Raw genomic sequence first — 21,688 nt, forward strand, 5'->3', positions numbered from 1 at the left:
TTAACATAATTTTTTACAACATTTATAATAATATTCACAACCTTAATTATTTGTTGTTTTTATGATAAATATATTTTTCTATTAAAAATTTACATTTTATAATTATAATTTTTATTTATGAATATATTATAAGTTGAATTTATTTGCGTAATTATTATGTTTATTTATATTTTAATTTCTCTTAAAATGTTCACTCCACTAGTAAATTATATATTTTTCATTAAATAGTTTATTACTCACTGAAAAATTATATTTTATCTATAACTAAAATGTAGACAACTTTAATAATAAATTTTCTTTTACTTTAATAAACTTAAAATGAAAGTCTTAATTTTAAAGCTAAATAAGATGAAAGTTTTACTTTTAAACTAAATAAGATGAAAGTTTTATTTTTAAGCTAAATAAGATGAAAATCTTATTTTAAGCTAAATAAGAAGAACATTTTATTTTAAAGCTAAATAAGATGAAAGTTTAATTTTTAAGTTAAAAAAGATGAAAGTTTAATTTTTAAAACATACGGCACAATCATGGAAATGCGCACACAAAAATATTTAAGATAAATAAGATGGAAATTTTATTTTTAAGAACGAATAACTAATGCGAAAATGTTAAAAAAAAAAAACTACATAAGGTGAGGGTATTTTTATAAACAAATAACTTAGTCTCAAATATTATACAATAAATATTGGTTTGAATATGACAAACCAAACAAGCAATAAAAACTAATTCCAGCATAATTTATCCCAGTATAACTTATCTCAACATAACTAATTTCAGTATAACTAATATTCAAACCAAACGACCCCTTATATCATAATTTAGGTGTTTCTTATGATAAAGTTAGAAAAGTTGCTTTATGTATATTCTTTTTTTGTTTTATTGTAAATAAATTTTAATTTTTTATTTTTTTTTCTATTTTTTTTTTCAAGTACAACACCCCTAAATGAAACCTACTCTTTGCTTATTGGCTGTTTTGCTTCCATACTTTTCTTCACTGCCACTTTCTTCCTCTGCCTCCATTTGTAGAATCAACTTTTCTGGAAAATTTATCAATTTTTGTAAAGTAATCCTATTGGATGGCTCAAGTTCAAGCGATTTCTTCATGTTCTTCTGTCAATCTTCTCTTCAGGGGCTCTGTAAAAAGTATAAATTTTTCACTTTTTTGGGTGTTTGGGTTGTCGGAAATGGTTTGAATCTTGTAAAGATTGGTTTTTGGAGCTATTTTTGATGACCCTTTTGTAAATGCAGGTTCACCTAGGATTCAGGATAAGTTTTGGTGTTCAAAAAAGTTGGATTCTTTGCAAGAGGTTCTTGATATATACCCTTTAATTTATTTTATATGTTTCATTGTTTTTAGTTGAAATTTATGCTGATGGGGTTTGTTTGTTTGTGTTTTATTCTGTTGTGTTATTGCAGCTTGGTGTAAAAGCTAGTGAATTTAATGGTGTTGCTATTGCTCATAGCAGTTCTAGCTTTGCTTCCCCTTGTGCCACTCATGGTAGTTTCTACTAGCTTTTTATTTGGTTTTTGTCCAACCTGTTTTGAAAATATCTTTTTTTGAGCTGAGTTGTTATTGGAAATGGCCTCTTGTGGGTAGTGATAAGGTCTATGTACACCCCCATCCTCCCAAGACCCCACTTGTGGGATCACATTGGATTTGTTGTTGTTATTTGGTTTTTTGATAGATTATATAGGTTTGAAACACGTCCATTCATGTGCGAGCTTGATTCTTTTTCTTGTTTTGGTTCTAGCTTGTGGAATATATTTTAGTTAAATGGTTGGTGGTGACTGGTGACTTAAGGTTTAAGGTCAGATGATCATATTATTTTTAATGCTTTATCAGTTTCTGATGTGGCTAAATGATTTGTGGTAGCGGACCTTAAATTACTGCTATTCTGATGCAGTACTCTTTGAGAACAATTTATTTTTTTTATGACAAGGGAAACCCGTAGCTGCTACCCATTGGGTGCGCACAGGGTAAAACCCTCACTCCTATGCAATAGTTCGCAAACCACACAGGAGAGGTAACCCACACTAGTACTCTTTGAGAACAATCTTATCTTCAAAGGGAATACATTTTGTCTTCATTCATGTTCTTGTGAAGTTGAAAATGATTTTTGTTCCATACAAATTATCATATTGACTTCCAAGCACACATCTTTTCCCAGTCTAGAATCATGATTTAGTCAAGCTAAATTAGGTGCTCATGTGTGTAATTTTAGTGATTTTTGTTCTAACACCTTGGCCTATGGTCTTTATTAGCATTCAAATGTCTCTGTATACACCTATATTAGCATTTGATGTCTCTATATATAGTAGAATATAAGGAGCCCATACAAAGAACCTAATTAGCATTGTGGAAATGTTTTCCACGAGAAATATTTTCCTTATTTTTTTGATGTTTGGTTGGATATGAAGTTGGAAAAATGTGATTGTGGTGGTGGCTGGGGGCAGGGTTGGGGGTTGGGAATATTGTTCGTTGATCATAGCATGGTAGAGAAATGTAGACACATGTATGATGTTAGCAGGAGCAGGATTTGAGTGGAAAATGACTTCCCTTGGTGGACTTTAGCTGTTTTTCCTCTTAAAGAAAATATTTTCCACAGCTTCAGCAACCAAACATTGGAAAATCAAGGAAAATGGTTTTATTGGAAAACATTTTTCATAATGCAAAAATCGAGGCCACTATGTCGTTATACCCTTTTTGTCTTAAAAATGCTCAAGGCATGTCCAACTACCTGTTTTCAGTTTTTAATAATGTTAGACAGTTTTGAATGGTGTAGAAAGTTGATCTTTTTCTACAGATACTGCAGAAAATGACTGTCGAACTTGACCATGAGATTTATATGTTCATCTGCCTGGTTGGCTTTGACAATTTTAGTCGCCGATTTTCAGTGTATAGGGTAATGATGAAAAATTACCTGAATATTGCAGCTATCCAGGCAGTCTTGGGCAATGACAAAGCAACAACAAGCTCCACTGTTATTTTGGAAAAACCTCTTCGCAAAAAATTGAACAAAGTGGTTCTTGCTTATAGTGGTGGCTTGGACACTTCAGTTATTGTACCTTGGCTAAGGTAGCTCCTTTCTGTTCTATTGAGTTTTCATTTACAGTGTTTTTGGCCTAGAATATGTTCCTTCTGTGTGTCATGTGTCATGTGTTTAACTGTAACTCTCCGAATATATGATGGATTGGCCTCCAATGTTGGTTACCACTTTCAGCAGTATGTGTTAGTTCTGGAAAAGTTGCTAGAAATTTATCTTGTATGTCAGTTTTACAAGATGGAAACTCTGTAACCTTGTTCTGTTTGCAACGTATATCTGATTCTAAAGCACATGTAGAAAGAGAAAAGCCTGTCAAAATATAAGAACACTACAATTTTTTATGTATGGAAAAGGACTTTAGGGAATGAAAACAGCTTCAGCTTACAGATAATTACTATATTTGACCTTATCTTTTTCTTTTCAAACGAAGATACTTTTGATAGGTTATTGGGAAGGTATCCAAGTAATCCAGAAAGTTAAATATAAAAATCCATGATAATCAAAATGACAAAATAAGTGAACAATTATGTTGCACGGTATGTATGCGATGTTTTCATTCCTTCATCTATTTCTTAATATTTTTTTTTCATTTTGCAGGGAGAACTATGGCTGTGAAGTTGTCTGTTTCACTGCAGATGTTGGTCAAGTATGTTTTTCTCTCTAATCACCTATTGGTTCTTATGTTCTTGTTCAGCAAAAAAATATAGAACTATAGTGCATAAAATTGAACAGTCAAACAAAGAAGTTTCTTTTTGTAAGAACTCATATCCGAGATGAATTATTACTTTCTCAGGGGATTAAGGAATTGGAAGGCTTGGAGGCAAAGGCCAAGGCTAGTGGGGCTTGTCAATTAGTGGTGAAGGATTTGCAAGAAGAATTTGTGAAGGATTACATATTTCCCTGTCTGCGAGCTGGTGCTATCTATGAAAGGAAATACTTGCTTGGGACATCAATGGCCCGCCCGGTTATTGCTAAGGTGAACTGCAAATCTTAAATAATAAATTGAATCTCTTTTGGTCATTGTCCCCTTCCATGAACAACCCCAAACCTTCACAGGAAAAGAGAGGAAAGAGTTTCTGTTGGAGAAGTTCATGTTTGTTTGCCAACTAAATAGAGGTTTAATACAAGTTTAGTCTTAATACCATTTTGGTATTTGGTCAGTATGCATTTTTTGGCACCCAACCAAGGATAGTGGACAATTTTTGCTCTTATTAAGCAGGTTATGCAATTAAGTTCCTATATATTTGAATTATGTATAATTAGTTTGTATAGTACCCAAGTTTTGTCTCCTGACGGGGACTTTCTTCTACATAGTTCATTTTTAAGTCTTAATTTTTCCTAAAACACAAGCTTAAAACAAAAGAATGTAAAAGGAGAAGAAGGGAAAAGGAGTCACAATCACACAGTCAATTAGACAAAATCACAGGCCCAACTGCTCTTTCTGTGAAAATTGAACTTGTGAGAGAATGATGTATAGGGTCTTGATCAATGATTCTTGAGACAGATTGAACTTGTGCAAGGATTCTAGGTAATCATTCCAATAATTGGACTAAGCTTGTTATTATACGTCTTAAGCAACTTCTCAAGAATACTGAATGTGGAGGATTTTGGAGAAATCCCAAGATTTGGTGTTTCACTGGGTGTAGGTAGGCAATTAACAAACCTAGTCAGTTAATGAAGGTGTCATATGCACCATATTTGTGCATGCATTAAAGAGAATCAAGATTCTGGAAAATAGGCTTTGTTTTGGAAAAAGTAATATGTCTATCTCTGAGTCACTTATGGGGCTTCTTGCTGTCTCTCTGGCTGTTGTTTGCTTGGGAGACGTATACAGCACCCTAGATGAATTTCCTCTGGTTGGATTCAGGTTTGCCTCTCAAAATGCGACCTGACTGTATTAGAGGAAACATTACTTCTTGGGGGAATGTTATAGAAAGCTGGGGCTTTTTGCTGGCTCCCTCCAAAATTGAGCTACACGGGTTCAACAAAAATTTTATAAGATCCAAGCAACATAGCCTGGGAGACATATGCAGCATCCATGATGTGTTTTGTACATATCCTAGGTGTCTGCTACTAGTTTCTTTTCTTTCCCTATATTAAATGTGTTTTGTACATCAAGCATTAACATTTCCAGAAAGATGAAACTGCTAGTAAAGTACTAGCACGGACATCTTCACTATGCGATCAGGGGGCCAAACTTTTCATGGTCATATATTGTCCACTATAACTGTCCTACTAACAGTCCAGTTATGAAGCAGATATACCAATTGATTAAGTGAACATCCACGTTTTAGCATCGGTGCTTTCATTGCCTGAAATTCGTGTTGGACTCTGAAATTTAGCTGATAAACGCAGGCAATGGTTGATGTTGCCAGAGAGGTTGGAGCTGATGCTGTTTCTCATGGATGCACAGGGAAGGGAAATGATCAGGTATTATCCTGGATCTTCTTTTAATATTACTATGGCAATTTAACGGATCATCAACTATGCAGCATCATCTTAAACCTATTTTTCTGAGCCCAGGGGACTGCTTAATGAACTCATCTTATTCAACTATGCTTCTTTACCACTACAGGTCCGTTTTGAGCTGACATTCTTTGCTCTGAATCCTGAACTCAGTGTTGTTGCCCCTTGGAGGGAATGGGAAATTACAGGAAGAGAGGATGCTATTGAATATGCTAAGAAGCACAATGTACCAGTTCCTGTGACAAAGAAATCTATCTATAGCAGAGACAGAAACTTGTGGCATCTTAGTCACGAGGTAATTATAGTTTGTGTTGATCTTGTGTAGCTTGTGATATTCATCTAGTATGCTGATCGTTCTATATCCACTGACTTGGTTGAGAAGTTGAAACTTTTTTCATCTCCTATTTGTTCTTGTCGAAATATCAAATTTTGTCTCAACTTCAGCTTCATGCTCTTTCTTCATTTCTGCTGTAACTTTTTTCTTTTTGCTAGGAATTTTGATGAAACCCACAGACTCATCTTTCCTAGGACCAATGGTATTTATAATGTGTAAAACAGAGTGCTATGAAGGGTACCAGTCTTGATTGAGATTTTTATAGGATTATCATAATCGGTAAATGAATCACATAGAAGATAAATCTCCACTCACTAATTTCTTTAGTAAACAAGGAATAAGAAACTAGAGCATCAAAAATTAAGAAAATGTCATGACGTAGGCTCTGCCACTTGGGCGGAACTTAGACGGGCACCTCCAAAGTGCAATGGAGCCCACCAACTTAGGTCATGGGCCTTCCTGATTGCCCATTGGCCCTATTCAGGTAAGTTTGAAGAAATATTGAAGTATTGCCATGTGGATAACTGATTATACCAAAAAACTCATTTCAAAATGGTATTTGAAGGGAGATATTCTGGAGGACCCTGCAAATGAGCCAATGAAGGATATGTATATGATGTCAGTTGACCCACAAGATGCACCTGATCAACCTGAGTAAGAATCATTTATTTCGATTTTCTCATTTATTGAAGTGATAAGATCTAATGCATTTCTTTCTCACTTTCAAAACTACTAACTGTTCAGGTATGTGAATATTGGGATTGTCGCTGGTATTCCTGTTTCAGTAAATGGAAAGGAGCTCTCTCCCGCAACTCTTCTTTCTCAGCTAAATGAAATTGGCGGAAGACATGGAATTGGACGAATAGACATGGTTGAAAATCGGCTCGTTGGAATGAAGAGCCGTGGAGTATATGAAACCCCTGGGGGAACTATCCTTTTCTCAGCTGTGCAAGAACTTGAGTCTCTTACACTTGATCGTGAAACAATCCAAGTCAAGGATTCTCTGGCCCTCAAATATGCGGAATTAGTTTATGCTGGTAGGTGGTTTGATCCACTTCGCGAGTCAATGGATGCTTTCATGGAGAATATTACCAAGACTACAACAGGTTCAGTTACTCTCAAACTATACAAAGGATCAGTTTCAGTGACAGGTCGTCAAAGTCCTAATAGTTTGTACAGACAAGATATCTCATCATTTGAGAGTGGAGATATCTACAATCAAGCTGATGCTGCAGGATTCATTCGTCTGTATGGGCTTCCAATGAGGGTTAGGGCAATGCTTGAGAAGGGTCTTTAAATTTGTTTTCATGTCGTGAATTGATGGTTTAGTGTTGACAGTGAGGGTCAGTAGAATCTTGTTTTTTCCATTTCATAGCACTGTAGTTTTTTTGTATGGCTCTGGAGGCTAGTTTATCGTTCAAATCGTCTTGCAGAAATTTCCTCTGGTTCGATATATTTGAAAGTCCATTAAGAAAAATTGCTAAATCTTGCAGTTTTGCTTTCCCCCTTCTGATTAATCTTATGTGTGTTTGATTACCAAATCTTGTTTGAGTAATTGACTAGTACAACAAAATGTGGCAAAACTGCTTCAGGGCTTTTGTTCAGTGGTAAACAGGCAGTGCGTGATGTGTGGTTTGGCGCTTGTCATGAGTTTGAATCTTGTCATTGTCATGGACAAAAAACTGATATTAAATAGAGAAGGGTAGAGAGGCGGGCTTATCATCCATCGAGTTTCAAATTGTGTGTTAGTTGGCCAAGAAGAAAAAATGCAGCAAGACTTGAACATGTATTAGTAAACACAATATTCTTAATGTTTACACTGTAACCATGGAATTGATATTGAGAAGCAACAATAATTTGATTTCAGAGCTAAACTTCTTGCCTTTTGATCAACATTAAGTAATTATTAGTCTAACCTTGGTTGACATGAATCTCATAGAGTATATGAACCGTTTGCACTTCACTTCATAATCCTCTTCTGCCCCTTAGATGAAAAACATCATCATCCAAAAGAAAGAGATTCCTGAGGGGAAAAAAGCAGCAAAGAATAAGAAACAGTTCACAGCAATAACCACGTCTCAGTCCCAAATAAGTTAAGGTCGACAGTAAATCTTCTGAAAATACGATACACCAACGCTAGGAGGGGAAGCCTTTCAATTGACTCTCGATTCTCTCTTAAATAAATAAAACTCAGACGCATCTTCTGCTACATGTGAGTGGTGGGAAGTGTTGATTTCTTCCATGTTTTTATTTATACATCTGATTTCAGAAGCAATAACAATGTAATCTTACAAAGTATGGTAGAGTTTACGCAGACCTTACTCTTACCTCGAAGTAGAGAGACAAAAAGTATAGACAACATGTTGATAAATTTTTTTTTAATCTTTTTAGGACAGAAACAGTAATGTAAAAGCACAATACAGTTAGCAAAAGTTTTCAACTAAAGAAGACTTTTTGGTCCAAAAAGTATAAAACTTTGGACAGAGGAAATTAGAAAAAAAGGCATTGCCTTTACCTCCAATACTCATTCCTGTTTGAATCTTGTGTCTCCATGTCCCACTCAAAGCATATCCTGATCACATCACAAACACATTATTAGTTGACTGTTTTCGTTAGACTCTCGACTCAAGATAAAACATTCCAAAGCAGTCCAACAAGAAAAGTAACCGAAGTACAAGAAACAACAGATAACAACAAAGACAACCAGATAGTAACAGAACATAAACTACAACAAAACAATACGATAAACGAGGTACAAGGAATCAATAGATTAGTAAAAAAAAACATTTCAACAAACCTCTTCCATAGCAATTAATAGTAGTGTTAACACCATTCCTACAAATGCAAGCAAAAGACTCATCTGCACCAGAAAAACCACAAAATCCACCACTATCCTCACAGTTCTTGCAAGACTCATCAACATAATATGAATTATTATACTGCAAAGATATCCCAAACTCCCATTTCATAGGATCTCCTTCATCACCTCCAAATCCATATATCGATGAATACGAAGAACACTGAAGCCTAGGCAAGTTCAAACCATAACCTGAACCAACAGGAACTGGTGGATCATAAACACAACATGTTGAAATTGGATCATTTGGTTCTAATCCAATCCCAGTCACCCCTTTACAAGAATACATTCCCCTGCATACATTAGAACCCGAACCGCTATCACACAAGTCCTGTTTTGGATCAAACACAGCTGATGTTGTTGAACATCCTAGTAAAACAAACATGTTTTGTTTCATAATACTAAAGGGAGTTGAACTTGAATCATCATGATCCAATGTAAAACTGCCTGAATTCTGCATTGAGGAACATGTTGACATAAAGGGGTCAGTTAGAACAAATGTGTTGGTTGAGTAATCTAGTGAGGATATAGTGTAAATCCCAGAGGTAGTGGAAAATTGAAGAACTCCGGAAGTAGTGCATTTTATGAATCTTGAAAATGCAGGATGTCCACAACCAAAACCAGAACCAAAGGGATATTTTAGGACAATGTTGCCACATTTATCAGTACATGAACCATTTAGTGGGATGATACTTGGAACAGATTCAAGTGGATGAATTAGAAGAAATGAAAGAAAAAATAGAAAGATTTTGCTAGAACATGACATGATGAAAGGTATGAAAATAGAGTGATCTGAGTTACTTATGAATGTGGAAAATGAGCCTCTTAATTGTGACAAAGTTTTGAATTGACACGAAGTTTAAGAAGAAAAATAAGACTTTCGAATATTGTGGTCTTAAGCTAAAAGATGTGTAGAATCAAGAATGTATCAAAATCTTGTGGTCATAAACATGTTACGTAGACAGTATAAACATGTTACGTGAACAGTTGAAACTAAAAAGTTGTCAAAAAGGGAAAGAGACATTATTTTTAAAACGGACTAATGAGAAAAGTAGGAGAAAAAAATTTGAAATTTGAGTAAATGGGGTATGCTCTTTTTGGTGGAGGAGTAATATTTTCAAATCTCCTTAAAAGAAGAGCCAGATTTTTATCTTGCATTGTGACTACTGTATTCAGCCAAGTTTTCAAAGGATTCACAATGAAAGAACAGTATGATTAAATAGAAGAATTTTTTTAAACCAATAAAGACAGTATGTTGAGTATAAAGTTGCCTTTGTTTAAACGATATAAAATTGACTTTATTAAAAAGCTATACAGAGGAAAGCAATTATCAATGTAAAATGTTTAATTATTTCTTGACGCTTTGTCTAACCTGGTTTGTACAGATTATACACATATTATACATTTACCGGTTATTTTTAGTTTAAGCAATTGAACGAACGTAAAAAATTTACTCATCGTATAAAATTATTTGTTTTCAACTCTAACAACACAGCTGGAATAGCTCAGTTGGTTAGAGCGTGTGGCTGTTAACCACAAGGTCGGAGGTTCGACCCCTCCTTCTAGCGTTGATCTTTACATTTTAGAGTAATTTTTTTTTTAAAGTGTTTTTTAATTAATATTATTAAGTGATTCTTTTAATTAGTGTGTTATTTTTTCATAAATCACTTAAACGAAATGATGGAAATAATAAAGAACAACAGACATTAATTAATCCTTCCATTTCAAAATAAATAAATAAATCCTATGTAATTCTGCAAATTAAGGTCGGGGAAGGGTAAAATGAACACATATCTTATCACTATTTTAAAAGTAGAGAGGTTGTTTTCGATAGACCCTTGACTAAAAATAAACAGTCCAAATAGACTAGGTAGAAATAACATAAATGAAGACAGTCATGACAAAATACAACAGACAATTTGACAAATCATCCTAAACAATAGTCATAACAAGTTACAAATATAATCGAAGTATATTACTACAAATAGTACAAAAATACGACTAATAGTAAAGAGGAATAATCTAGACAACGCTCAACTAACTAATCCTAATATGTATCCTTCGTAACCACTTATCTAATGTCACGTACTTAAGTTTTTAACACAACTTTAATGGATTTCGAGAAACACATTAAATTAAAGAAAATGATAATTTTGAAAAAAATAATAACTACTCTATTCTTATTTATTTTTCACTCCTTTTTCTTTTCTTTATATCAAAAGGAGGACTTTCAGTTTGACTTCTCGCCGGCGAACACAATGGAGGGAGATCAAAAGGTGAATTCCACTTCTCCGGCGCCGGCGGCGGAGCCGGCGATGATGATCGAAGAATGGAACGGAACTTCGTCGACGAAACTCACGAAGACGGCCACCATAACTTCCACTTCTCATTCTTCGATCTCCATCCAAAGATCCAGTAACGCATTCACTCATATCTCTCAAAGAATTCTCCAAGCTTTCGTTCCTGAGGCAAGTTTTCCGGTCTCTTAAACTCAAAATTATACTCCCGCAGTTTAAAATTTGAAAAATTATACTCGCTCCGTTTCAATTTGTTCGTCTTAATTTCCTTTTTAGTCAGCTTAAAAAATGCACATTTTACTGCAATTTGCATATTTTTTTCTTAAATTCCGTGTCAAGTTAAAATCAAACATATAAATTGAAGCAGAGGGAGTATTTATATTAAGGCTGCACATACATTGTTACATAAGTACTAATGAGGCATGATTATGAACTCATTAACGTTTAATTGTTTGTTTAAGAGTGTAAGAATATTTAGGAAAGTGAAAGTATTTTAGTTGAATGGTATTTTAACAAAATATGAAAAAAAGATTTGATTTTTTTGGTGATTTAAGGAAAATGTTTACCAAGTTGAAACAGTTCTGAGATATTTGGTTGAATGGAGGTGTATAGGAAAAGGTCAAAAGATTTGATTTTTATTATGTTAGTAGAGAAATGATGCATTAGGTTAGATAAACAGTTATGTAGTGGTGTTGGTTTAATGGAGTATAAGCAAAAACAAATAAAAAAATATTTTTTATGGAAATGATTCATGAAGTTTGTTTCTTTTTCTTTGGAGCAAGAGATGTCGAGTGTGTTTCATCTGTATCGATTATTCTGTCTGATTATTCTTTTTGTTTTTTCAATTTATTTACAGGGGTATCCAGCTAGTGTTACTCCAGACTATTTTCCTTTTCAAGTGTGGGATTCATTGCAGGTTAGACTTGTTGCCCATAAAACTAATTTTCTCTTTCTCAATTGGTGTCGAGGGCGGTGTTATCTTTCTGTTTTCATGTTATTGTTATATTACTGCAGGGGCTTTCTACGTATGTGCGGATGATGCTCTCTACGCAAGTAAGAGAATATCAGTATTAATGTGAGTAACTTGTGATATTAAAGGCTAATTCACCTGCTCAAACAAATATAGGCTCTTCTAAGTGCTATAGGCGTTGGTGAGAAATCGGCTACTGTTATTGGGGCAACGTTTCAGGTGGAGTCCGACATTATTTTGTCCATTGCACTTTACATTGTATACTAGTTTGATGACAATGTTTTTGGAAAAATTAAAAATGTTCCAGTGGTTCTTGCGAGATTTAACTGGAATGCTTGGAGGTGTCTTGTTCACTTGTTACCAGGTTCCGTTCTTTTCTCTCTGGCATAGTTTTCCAGTATTGTATTGATCCTATGGTATCAATTATCAAATAATGCATGTCTTGATTCCTTTAAAAACTGAAGCTACAGAAGCATCTCATTTCTTCGAGGATAAACGATTTCTCATCAGACTTGCACTCTTAACATTTCATTACCGGCTCTACGTGAAATATATGACAAACCAACACTCCTTCCCCATAAAGGAAGGAAATGAAATGAAATGATGATTTCTTTTCCACTAAGATAGTTGTGATTGCAGCATAGTATGGGGCTAAATAGAACATTCCGTCGGACAGTATTTTTTGACCTGCCTCTTACACCAAGTGTCCTATTAATGTTGATTGAATAGTAAATACTTGTTTGAAAATGACTGGTGTGGTTGCTTTCTTTTTCAGGGTTCTAATTTAGACAGCAATGCCAAAATGTGGCGTTTGGTGGCAGATCTCATGAATGATCTTGGTATGCTCTTTCACCTGTATTTTGTGTTAACTCTAGTCACTTTTGTTCTTTGTATCGAAATTATATGAAAATATACTTCCTATTTTGGTGTATCCCATTACTAGATGATGATGTTTGACTGGCCAGTGGCCATGGAGTTTAAGATGTTCTTTGACATGCATTTGTTTCTAGTGACAGTAGAAGAAAATTGTAAATTAATGGTAGAAAAATTTGGTCGATAGAGAAGATGTCACATCAAAATTTATTTGAACAGTTTAGTGAGTTTGAATTATTGAAAATTAGAAGTTGTGTAGAAGTTGGATGGTGCAAAATATTTTAGGACATTCAATAAAGGAAAGAGTGTCATATAAATTGGGACAAAGGGAGTATAAGTGATGGGGCACTGGCTATTCTTGTAATTTTAATTTATTTATTAAGTTTAGAAATGAAGTAACAAATTATTTAATATTAGAGAACAGTTTCTAGAAGGTCAAATGACATTGCTTTGTGCTTCTGTTGTCATTCCTGAAACGCTCAATGACAATAAAATCATTTGCATTTCTTGCAGGAATGTTGATGGATCTTGTATCTCCTTTATTTCCATCAGCTTTTGTGTTCATCGTCTGCATAGGGAGCTTATCAAGGTCATTCAGTAAGTGAAATATCTGCTCTTTGAAATGGCAATATCGTTCACTTATCCTCTAATAAAAGAAAGTGTAAAGTCTGCCTGTGTCTAGCATGACCTGTTTGTCTAATGCCTTTTGTTTTTTAGGGTTGGGGCGGTTAGCATGAATTGTCTGATATATCAGAACCTTCACCCTGCCGAAAGTACTAAATGCGCTTTGTAATTCAATGTAAAGATGCTTCCCTTTACTATCTTGATCTGTTGTGTCTTGATTTATTACATGGGTGAATCTCATAGTATATATTTAAAATGAAACACAAGTTTTGAAAAGATGCTATATCGTTGAGTTGCTCTTACTGCAATCGTCTAGTCCTTTGTTCCAAGAGTCACATAAAATAGACATAAAGGTATCAAACTTTCTTTTCAAAAAAACTAGTCTAGTCCCTTGTTCCAAGAGTTGTACAAAATAGATATAAAGCTATTGAACTTTCTTTTTCTAAAAACTAGTTTCTTGCAGTATGTGAATCCAACATTGTGGGAAAGGTTAATCAGCTCCTGTTCCACGACGATATCTCTGTTAAAGTGCCTAAAATATTCAAAATTTCACATCAGCATTTGTTACAGAAACAATAAGTCTTCTCATTGTAGTCTTATCTAAGATTAAGAGCCTTGACATCTAAAAGATGATTGCACTATTTCTTTCACCTAGGTATTAGAATCAGCCACTGATCAGTTTCCTGTCCTTGTCATCATGAACGAACTTTTCGCCTTCATGTGTGGGTCAATTATTGTGGATCGCACCTTTTCCTTGTTGAATAAGTAGATTGATCTTATTGACAAGGAGGACAAATCCCATGTACAAGGGTTCCATTCTGCGAGCAGTACACTCATCTATATAGGTTTGAGAGTCCTTACGAGCAAAAACTAGAATGATAATTTGCAGTAGCAGTATTCCCTCTCCTCTCCTTCAAAACCTCTTCTATTCTTTCTTCCACACAAATTGCTCGTGGAGTCACTTCCGGTCCCCTATTCATGACTTATTGCTTCCAAATAGTGCTATAATAGAGCTTGCATAATGCAGCTGATAGATAACAGGTCAAGTATCAAACTCTGCATTTCAGTCACGACTTCACAAATGAAAAATGCTTAACGGCCTATCCCGATCTCTTGCACATATATTGTATATTTGTATGGTCTATTGGTCTTCAATTTTGCAGCAGAAGACTGTTAATCGTTTGGCCTTACACTTCATAACTGTTCTACCTGTTAAATACTTTCGAAGTTTAGATTACATAATACTGTAATAGTTACTTATTTGCTCTAGAGTTATAATCTTCACTTTCTTCTTGACTGCTTTCTTTGTTTGTCCTTCTGACTAGAATATTATGAGATTTTAATTGCAGTAGCTTTATGATCTCTAGGTTTTCATGAACTTCATCCCATTTTAGATACTGGTTATTTTCTGGTAACAATTTTAAGAAGTTTGAAGCATGTTTTTAACCTTGGTGGCTAGCCTTAAAGCTTTAAATCTTTTACTAGAAGATGAATTTTCTGGTTAATGAAGCCAAATATGCTCTGCACAGATGGAACTGATTCTCTAAATCTCCTCTATTTTCTTGCCATTTAGCTGGTGTTGCTAGTGGAGCCACTAGAGCAGCTTTGACGCAGCACTTTGCCCTTGAAAACAATGCAGCAGATATAGCTGCAAAGGTATTGTGATAGATCTTACGGTGGCATTCATTTCAAAAAAGATAGTAAGGTGTCAAAGAACTGAATTCCTTTACTCAGACTTGGCATCCATTTTTCCTGTTCTGATAGGAAGGAAGCCAAGAAACTCTTGCTACGATGATTGGAATGGCTTTAGGAATGCTTCTTGCACGCCTCACAATTGGCCACTCCTTTGCCATTTGGATATCCTTTTTGTCTCTTACTATGTTCCATATGTATGGTTAGTTATGCTTTGCTTTGAATTCCCTGTTTCTGTGAGTTATAAAATGCAAAGCTGAAGCTTTCTAAAATGCAAGCCATACTAACTCCATGCATCTCGCAGCAAACTACAAGGCTGTCTGTTGTCTTTCGCTGAATACTCTGAACTGTGAAAGATGCTCCATTGTTTTATCACATTTCCTCGAGACAGGCCAAGGTTAGTAGATCATCTTAATTTTATCATAGTCATCAGAAGGGATAACTGTATCCATGCCCTAGAATATCATCTGAGTAGGAATATCTCGTGATGTTGTGAGTCTAAAATGACTCAAATTTTTTGTTGCTTTTGCTTTTTGCAATAGAATCATTAACCATTAGAGTTCCTCTGTGTGCTGAATGTTGCAAGCACGAGTCTTTGAATATGCATGCAGAAAAAAATATGTGAATCTTGTGGTTAATGTCTAATAACATTAGTTCACTTACTTATCCAAAAAAACATTAGTTCACTTATCTGGAGGTTTCATGCATTGGTTTTCAGTACTCTCTCCAAAGCAGGTCTCTTCCATGGAGCATGTTCTACCTTTATGGATGACCTCGTGGAACTTAAAGGGTGGTGATTCTCTAAACAAGCAAGTACGTTTAGGTGTCAGAGTTTCTTCACTTGACAGCCTTGCTATGTGAGTTTCATGTTTCTTATTACTAATTTGCATCCATATCTGTTGAGTGTGGTACTAGCAGAGAAGAAACATTATTTTCTTCTTCTTTACTTGTTAACAATTAAATTTGCTTCTTATTGTCGTAAAGGCTGAAGATATACAAACAGTATAGAGTGGTGTAATCTAGAGATAATAAAAATTATATATTTGAAGTAGGAAAATGAAAATTCCTATTCAGTTATCTTCTAGACATTTTATTCTTTATTAAAAAAATCCATAAGATTAAATATTGTTTCTTTCCTTAAAATCCTTTCCCTTTTATTTTGCATTTGATAAGGCTTAATTGATATCACTCATGACCATGTAATGTTGAAATGCAAACGAAAAGCTTGTAATATTAATTAGCCAGCTTCGAATAGCATGTTCTGTTAAATGGTACCTTGATATGCTTCCTATACTCAAACTTTATGGTTAATGCATTTTTCTCTGAAGTGGCTCCCTAATGCACTTTCAATACTGCTCCTAGATTGTTAAAAATCAGTGTGTTGAATATTTGGGTAGTTGAGTAACAAATTGTCTTTGATGGATAGGGTTGACCTATTACAATCTGCTGGATCGCATTACAAGAAAGGTTGATAGATATATTAAATGTTTTCAAGCTAAACTACTTGAGCTAAGAATTTCGCTTATATCTTCTCTTTCGTCTTTCGTCTTTCTAGAGAAATATTTACTTCAACAAAAAGGGGGTATTATCAGGATTATAACTCATAAGGATTCAGCAGGAGCTGATATATTACAATCGTTCATCCATGCTCTTGTCATGGCAAAACTAGATGATCAAGATGGATCCATGTCTTCAGAAAGCCAATCATGGATGGATAAGCATTATGAAGTCTTTGTTTTGAAGGTATTTGTCTACACCAGAAGCTCCTTTTAGAGAGGAAATTTCATAATATATACAAATTACAATTACTGAAGCATAGCCAACTACCAATTTTTTTGAAAAAATCAGTTTATCAATATTTTGAAGAAAATGCCACCTAAATAGGTTGATGTTCCATTATGTGTCATCACGAAACAGTTCATATGCTAAAATTTGTATCTGAAAAGTGAAGTTGGCAAATGGTGGGAGGTATCCCATGGAATTAGTCGAGGTGCACGCAAGTTGGCCCGGACACCACTGTTATCAAAAAGAAAAAAAAGTGAAAACTGGCTAATGGTGTAGAAGAGAAGTCCAAATGCCGATAAGAAGTCAACCCACATTTTTTTGTGATAGTGATGTTTGGGGCCAACTTGTGCACACCTCGTCTTCTCCTCAGAGTACCTACTACCTCTCACCAGCACAGGTACCGGGTTACTTTACCCGTTAAGATTTAGGCAGATTGGAAGAGATCACCTTGTGTTTTTTGCTTCCACTGAGATTTGAACATGAGATCTCATGGTTCTCCTCCCACTTCATTGACCATATGGCTGTACTCTTGGGTGCAGAAGTCACCCACATATAAAGCCAATTTTGTCATGCCAAATTTCCTGTAACCTGCTAGCTGTGCAGTTTCTGTTTTTAGATTGAGCTAAGTATCTTGTTTCTTTCACAATTCTCTGTCACAGCTTCAGTCATCAGGATGGAAGACTGAACGTCTACTATCATCATCAGTCATTTGGAGAGCAAATTGGCTGGTAAATTATTCAGATGGCAAACATGACTAGTCTACTTTAATACAAAGTAAAAGTCATCTAGTTTCAGTCAGATGCTTTCAAATTACGACTTGGGGTGATACAACTCATCATTCGATTGGTATGTCTTGGATCTTCCAATGATCATTGAGAAGGTAAAAGTTTAGCTCGGCCTACATGTTGTGTTCAAAGGATAGCATTTGATGGATAGTTTCCATGATCTTGGAGAAACTCTTGTTTATTGGAATTTTAAGTAGGTCCTGGATAATCTTGAAATCAGAGTTGTAATTATTGGCCTTTTAATATATGTTATGTAGGTCAAACTCCTAGTAGGGCTTGATGCCTGTATAGCCTTGTCTTTGTTAGAATGGTTAAATCTTGAGATGTGAGCTGCTTTTGAATGCTCCCTTGGGACAAGTGATGTACACTAGGGTTGTCCAAGTGTTATCACCTATTGTCACAACTCGACTTGTACAATGATTTGGATTACAGTTACGAGGTTCTAAAAACTTTACTTCCTATCTTAACTTGATATTTATGCTGTATTTTTTAAATGGTATCGGCATGGTGTAAAAGGGAGTCATGGAGCAACCGTAAAGTTGTTTTCATGTGACTTATAGATCACAGGTTCGAACTGTGGAATCATGAGAGGAATTTTGGCAAGATGCCTTTTTTGGGGTGTGGATTTTACTACTTGTAGATGGCTTAACATACCTAGACTAATTCTACAAGTGATCGCGGATAAACGATATGAGATGTATGATACCATTTAACGCTATAAGGTTTAAGAAAATAAGTAAACAATGCTGCTACTAGCTTTCATATTTTGGTTAAATTATGTCACTTTTCACATCTCTAAAAGAAAACTATGTGGTAAAAGAAGAGAGTATAAAATCAGATGAAATTTGAATAACAATGAATTGGTTGGCAATTTTGATGAGTGTAGTGTATAAGTTAAATTACATTGCTAAAAGGACAACAATAATAATACCTGAAGAAACATTTAACTAAAATGTTGGTTAACAAGAAATTAAAAACAAATTGAATTCGACTTTGGTTGATCAGCAACCAATATCTTGAGTTCCTATGATGGTAACCACAACTGCTGGCATGATATGTTTGGACAGAGAATCGAGTCCTTGTGAATGGGGAAACTCGGGTGCTGTTATTTTATGATGGTTGGGACGATTGCTTCCATTACTGATCAGAAAGACACCAAATTCACCTTAGGTAGAAATAGTTGGTAGGAGAATACCTTCTACAAAAGGTTTAAAATGGTGAATCGGGGTAGAGTAGCCCGATGATCCTATAGTCATTTGGGCGGCTATTGAAAGAGAAGCATATTCTACCTAGAACATAGGGTTATTCGGGAATATTACCTTCTGGCATCCATACACGAAGGAGCTGGTCATAAAACGAGCAAGTAGCGATGACATTATTCTTCTCTAAACGACCTCTTTGCCAATCTGCTCCATATGCCAGGGAACCATGCTTATTATAGGTTTCAACTACTTCAGCTTGATCACCTTTAACTTTGACAACTGCAAATCCGTTGTGCATACAAGCAGTCAAGACTAGGTCCGGTACAGAGGGATGGTACTTAATTCTCCAAACCCCTCCACCTAAGGAGATTGACGTCTCATGTACAGGTTTTGCGGTTGATCTTACATCCCATACCCTTAGGTGTTCATCATAGCTACCGGTGAGTAAGGTATAAGGGTCACTTGGACTCTTAGCAATGCAGCAAATCCCCATTGTGTGAACTTTTCTATTTTGGAATGCTATGTTAGAGGGATCATCTCGCAAATCCCAGCAACTAAATTTGCAGTCATCTGAACCTGTATACACCAGCTGTGGTTGGTGGATATCAAAAGAGGCAGCCCAAACTTCAAAGTCATGCGCTTTCCAGTCTCTGGAAATGCTCAGCTGAGACTCGAGGAATGAAATTATTGAGACTGATCCATCTGAAAGCCCCACAGCGAGGGATGTAGCTGACGGATTCCAGTCTATACACAAGCACATAGAGGAACTGACATGTTCGTCGCTTATCTCCAGTAAACTATTCCCTGTAATAATAATAAGATCCTGCCATGTTAGTGCTTCAGTTGGTTATTAAAAGTAAAGTGCCAAATGAAGCAAGGTACTTCAAGGACCACCAATGCTAAATGAAAAAGGGAAAAAGAGGTCGATGGGAATAACAACAACACCACACCCAGTATAACTTCTTAATAGCTAAGTGAAAAAAATTAGTTTCAAATGAAGGTGGTTATGAAGTTTGTATTACGTCAAAGGTCATTGAGACATTGTATTCCAATTCATCCAATCTACACATTACTAAAAGATTTCCATTATCTCCTTCCTCTGTTACATATAACTGCTATAAAGTACCTTTAACCTCATACAAGTGTATTTCAGTGCTTTTACCAATATATTTTTAATAAAATCAACAAAATGATATCTCCCAAAGCTATCTATTCCTAATCCGATAGCAACCTGAGGGATACCTTATATGCCTCTGATCCAATACAACAACATACTACACCTCGATGCCAAGTTAGACTAGACGCATTTCTCAACACTAGACTCATTTCATTCCAGATACTCCATAACTTGGTTTTCATAGTAGATAAAAAACTAAATATATTCTCCCTCATGTAACACTTCCCCTTTGACGATAAATAACATAAAGCACGACAAGAGATGCTCAAACATACCAGGAACTTGTGATTCATCCAAACAAGATTCAAGTTTGTGAACTCTAACATAACCATCAGCATCAGCTTGAGCAAGTAGTGGCCCCACAATTCCACCCATCGGGCTCCATTTTATATCAAATATACCAGCTGTTTGTACTCTATGTATCAAACTAAGGCGACTGGAATCAGCATCAACATCAAACAGGGATATACTACCAGTTCTACTAGGTTGATCTCCTTCTTGTAAAGTATACGTACATGCTGCTAGAACATTGTGAAAAGATTCGTGTGGACAAAACTCCACAGCATCAGCATTTCCATCTAGATGGCAATGAGCTATATCCATACCTGAATAACATAAACTACAAGAATGAATAAAAAAATATCAAGTTCAGTTGGACATTTTGTCGAACATGTTGTGAACTATCACTTAGTTAGCGTTTGGCCATAGATTTTGGATCAGATTTCGAATTCACTCACAAAAGTTTGAATCTTTAAAACTAAAAATGAGAAATCGAATTGAAAACTGGAAATTTTCAGGTGTATAACCGGATTATTGTTCATTAAACTGCATTTTTCATCACCAGAAAACCAAAATTAGAAAATAAATTACTGAGAATCAGAGAATTGACTCACCGGAGTGTTTTTCCGATGATTTTACCGATCAGTATGTGCTTATGGCGGCTGCTTAGTTCACCGGCGGCTTCAGAAAGCTTGGTGGTAGTTCAAAAATAGTCCTTTTAAGTATGTATTTAATAATGAGTCTTTTAATACTTCCCAAGATCTCGATATTGCATGAGCGAAATAAACTCCTAAAGTTTCTATGAGCAAAATAAACTCCTAAATTCTCAAAAAGTAAGGTGTTTGTGAAGCTATAGTTTGAAAATGAAATTAATAATTTACCTGTTCAGGAGTATTTTCAATACCTCTCTTATAAATATTTATCGAAACAAGAACATACATTTTTTGTAGTATCTATTATTTTTGGTTTATTTGTAAAATTTTGTATCGAGATTTTGTGAAATTACACTGAATTTATTCGCGCAACTTTTTGAAGGGGGTAATGTGTGATATTTTTAATATCTTTTTGGTCTAGTGNCCAAAATAGTCCTTTTATGTATTTAATAATTTGAGTCTTTTAATACTTCCCAAGATCTCGATATTACATGAGCGAAATAAACTCCTAAATTCTCAAAAAGTAAGGTATTTGTAAAGTTATAGTTTAAAAATGAAACTAATAATTTACGGGAGTATTTTCAATACTTCTCTTATAAATATTTATCGAAACAAGAACATACATTTTTTGTAGTATCTATTATTTTTGG

The 21,688-nt window shown here is 35.0% G+C and overlaps 4 protein-coding genes and 2 non-coding genes across 8 annotated transcripts; 3 read left to right on the forward strand and 3 right to left on the reverse strand.

Moving 5' to 3' along the window:
* Positions 1-976: 976 nt before the first annotated feature.
* LOC125867576 (argininosuccinate synthase, chloroplastic) lies at positions 977-7,329 on the forward strand. The gene is made up of 10 exons (XM_049548123.1): positions 977-1,143; positions 1,249-1,307; positions 1,417-1,498; positions 2,935-3,076; positions 3,642-3,690; positions 3,838-4,020; positions 5,400-5,474; positions 5,620-5,805; positions 6,410-6,498; positions 6,589-7,329. Exons 1-10 carry the CDS (start codon positions 1,077-1,079, stop codon positions 7,139-7,141), a joined length of 1,485 nt encoding a protein of 494 aa, XP_049404080.1. The 5' UTR covers positions 977-1,076; the 3' UTR covers positions 7,142-7,329.
* Positions 6,174-6,336, reverse strand: LOC125869472 (U1 spliceosomal RNA). Its single transcript, XR_007446843.1, has one exon. It is a non-coding gene; the product is annotated as a U1 spliceosomal RNA (small nuclear RNA).
* Positions 7,330-7,656: 327 nt separating the features above from the next.
* LOC125867752 (uncharacterized) lies at positions 7,657-9,496 on the reverse strand. Its single transcript, XM_049548323.1, has 3 exons — positions 8,642-9,496; positions 8,360-8,416; positions 7,657-7,867 (listed from the first exon to the last, which is right to left on the reverse strand). Exons 1-3 carry the CDS (start codon positions 9,465-9,467, stop codon positions 7,830-7,832), a joined length of 921 nt encoding a protein of 306 aa, XP_049404280.1. The 5' UTR covers positions 9,468-9,496; the 3' UTR covers positions 7,657-7,829.
* Positions 9,497-10,195: 699 nt separating this feature from the next.
* Positions 10,196-10,269, forward strand: TRNAN-GUU (transfer RNA asparagine (anticodon GUU)). The gene has a single exon. It is a non-coding gene; the product is annotated as a tRNA-Asn (tRNA).
* Positions 10,270-10,910: 641 nt separating this feature from the next.
* On the forward strand, positions 10,911-18,181 carry LOC125867950 (protein root UVB sensitive 3). 2 transcript variants are annotated; one of them, XM_049548540.1, is made up of 14 exons: positions 10,911-11,169; positions 11,855-11,914; positions 12,013-12,051; positions 12,125-12,187; positions 12,276-12,332; positions 12,744-12,807; positions 13,355-13,438; positions 15,039-15,121; positions 15,230-15,359; positions 15,462-15,554; positions 15,876-16,014; positions 16,584-16,624; positions 16,713-16,900; positions 17,602-18,181. In XM_049548540.1, exons 1-14 carry the CDS (start codon positions 10,960-10,962, stop codon positions 17,698-17,700), a joined length of 1,350 nt encoding a protein of 449 aa, XP_049404497.1. In that variant the 5' UTR covers positions 10,911-10,959; the 3' UTR covers positions 17,701-18,181. The 2 variants fall into 2 exon arrangements, 1 of the variants encoding a protein (XP_049404497.1); XR_007446692.1 differs by lacking the exon at positions 10,911-11,169 and having other exon boundaries at positions 11,828-11,914; positions 17,602-17,822; positions 17,985-18,181.
* Positions 18,182-18,491: 310 nt separating this feature from the next.
* Positions 18,492-21,105, reverse strand: LOC125869185 (uncharacterized). Of its 2 annotated transcripts, none has more exons than XM_049549749.1 (3): positions 21,000-21,105; positions 20,382-20,725; positions 18,492-19,733 (listed from the first exon to the last, which is right to left on the reverse strand). In XM_049549749.1, the coding sequence occupies exons 2-3, from the start codon at positions 20,707-20,709 to the stop codon at positions 19,030-19,032; spliced, it is 1,032 nt and encodes a 343-aa protein (XP_049405706.1). In that variant the 5' UTR covers positions 20,710-20,725; positions 21,000-21,105; the 3' UTR covers positions 18,492-19,029. The 2 variants fall into 2 exon arrangements, with proteins under 2 accessions (XP_049405706.1, XP_049405705.1); XM_049549748.1 differs by having other exon boundaries at positions 18,590-19,733; positions 20,382-20,711.
* Between the last annotated feature and the right edge of the window lie 583 nt (positions 21,106-21,688).

Source organism: Solanum stenotomum, chromosome 6 (genome assembly GCF_019186545.1).
Source record: "Solanum stenotomum isolate F172 chromosome 6, ASM1918654v1, whole genome shotgun sequence".
NCBI lineage: Eukaryota > Viridiplantae > Streptophyta > Magnoliopsida > Solanales > Solanaceae > Solanum > Solanum stenotomum.

What these genes read in the sequence shown, in the direction of transcription:
- LOC125867576 (XM_049548123.1), top strand. Translation starts at nt 1,077, where the DNA reads ATGGCTCAAGTTCAAGCGATTTCTTCATGTTCTTCTGTCAATCTTCTC. An exon ending in AGTTGGATTCTTTGCAAGAG is followed by an intron (nt 1,308 to 1,416) that starts GTTCTTGATATA and finishes GTGTTATTGCAG; the next exon opens with CTTGGTGTAAAAGCTAGTGA. An exon ending in GATGCACCTGATCAACCTGA is followed by an intron (nt 6,499 to 6,588) that starts GTAAGAATCATT and finishes CTAACTGTTCAG; the next exon opens with GTATGTGAATATTGGGATTG.
- LOC125867752 (XM_049548323.1), bottom strand. Translation starts at nt 9,467, where the DNA reads ATGTCATGTTCTAGCAAAATCTTTCTATTTTTTCTTTCATTTCTTCTA. An exon ending in TATTAATTGCTATGGAAGAG is followed by an intron (nt 8,417 to 8,641) that starts GTTTGTTGAAAT and finishes TGATGTGATCAG; the next exon opens with GATATGCTTTGAGTGGGACA. An exon ending in AACAGGAATGAGTATTGGAG is followed by an intron (nt 7,868 to 8,359) that starts GTAAAGGCAATG and finishes TTTTCCCCTCAG; the next exon opens with GAATCTCTTTCTTTTGGATG.
- LOC125867950 (XM_049548540.1), top strand. Translation starts at nt 10,960, where the DNA reads ATGGAGGGAGATCAAAAGGTGAATTCCACTTCTCCGGCGCCGGCGGCG. An exon ending in GGATGATGCTCTCTACGCAA is followed by an intron (nt 12,052 to 12,124) that starts GTAAGAGAATAT and finishes AAACAAATATAG; the next exon opens with GCTCTTCTAAGTGCTATAGG. An exon ending in TGGATCGCATTACAAGAAAG is followed by an intron (nt 16,625 to 16,712) that starts GTTGATAGATAT and finishes TCGTCTTTCTAG; the next exon opens with AGAAATATTTACTTCAACAA.
- LOC125869185 (XM_049549749.1), bottom strand. Translation starts at nt 20,709, where the DNA reads ATGGATATAGCTCATTGCCATCTAGATGGAAATGCTGATGCTGTGGAG. An exon ending in GGATGAATCACAAGTTCCTG is followed by an intron (nt 19,734 to 20,381) that starts GTATGTTTGAGC and finishes TTATTATTACAG; the next exon opens with GGAATAGTTTACTGGAGATA.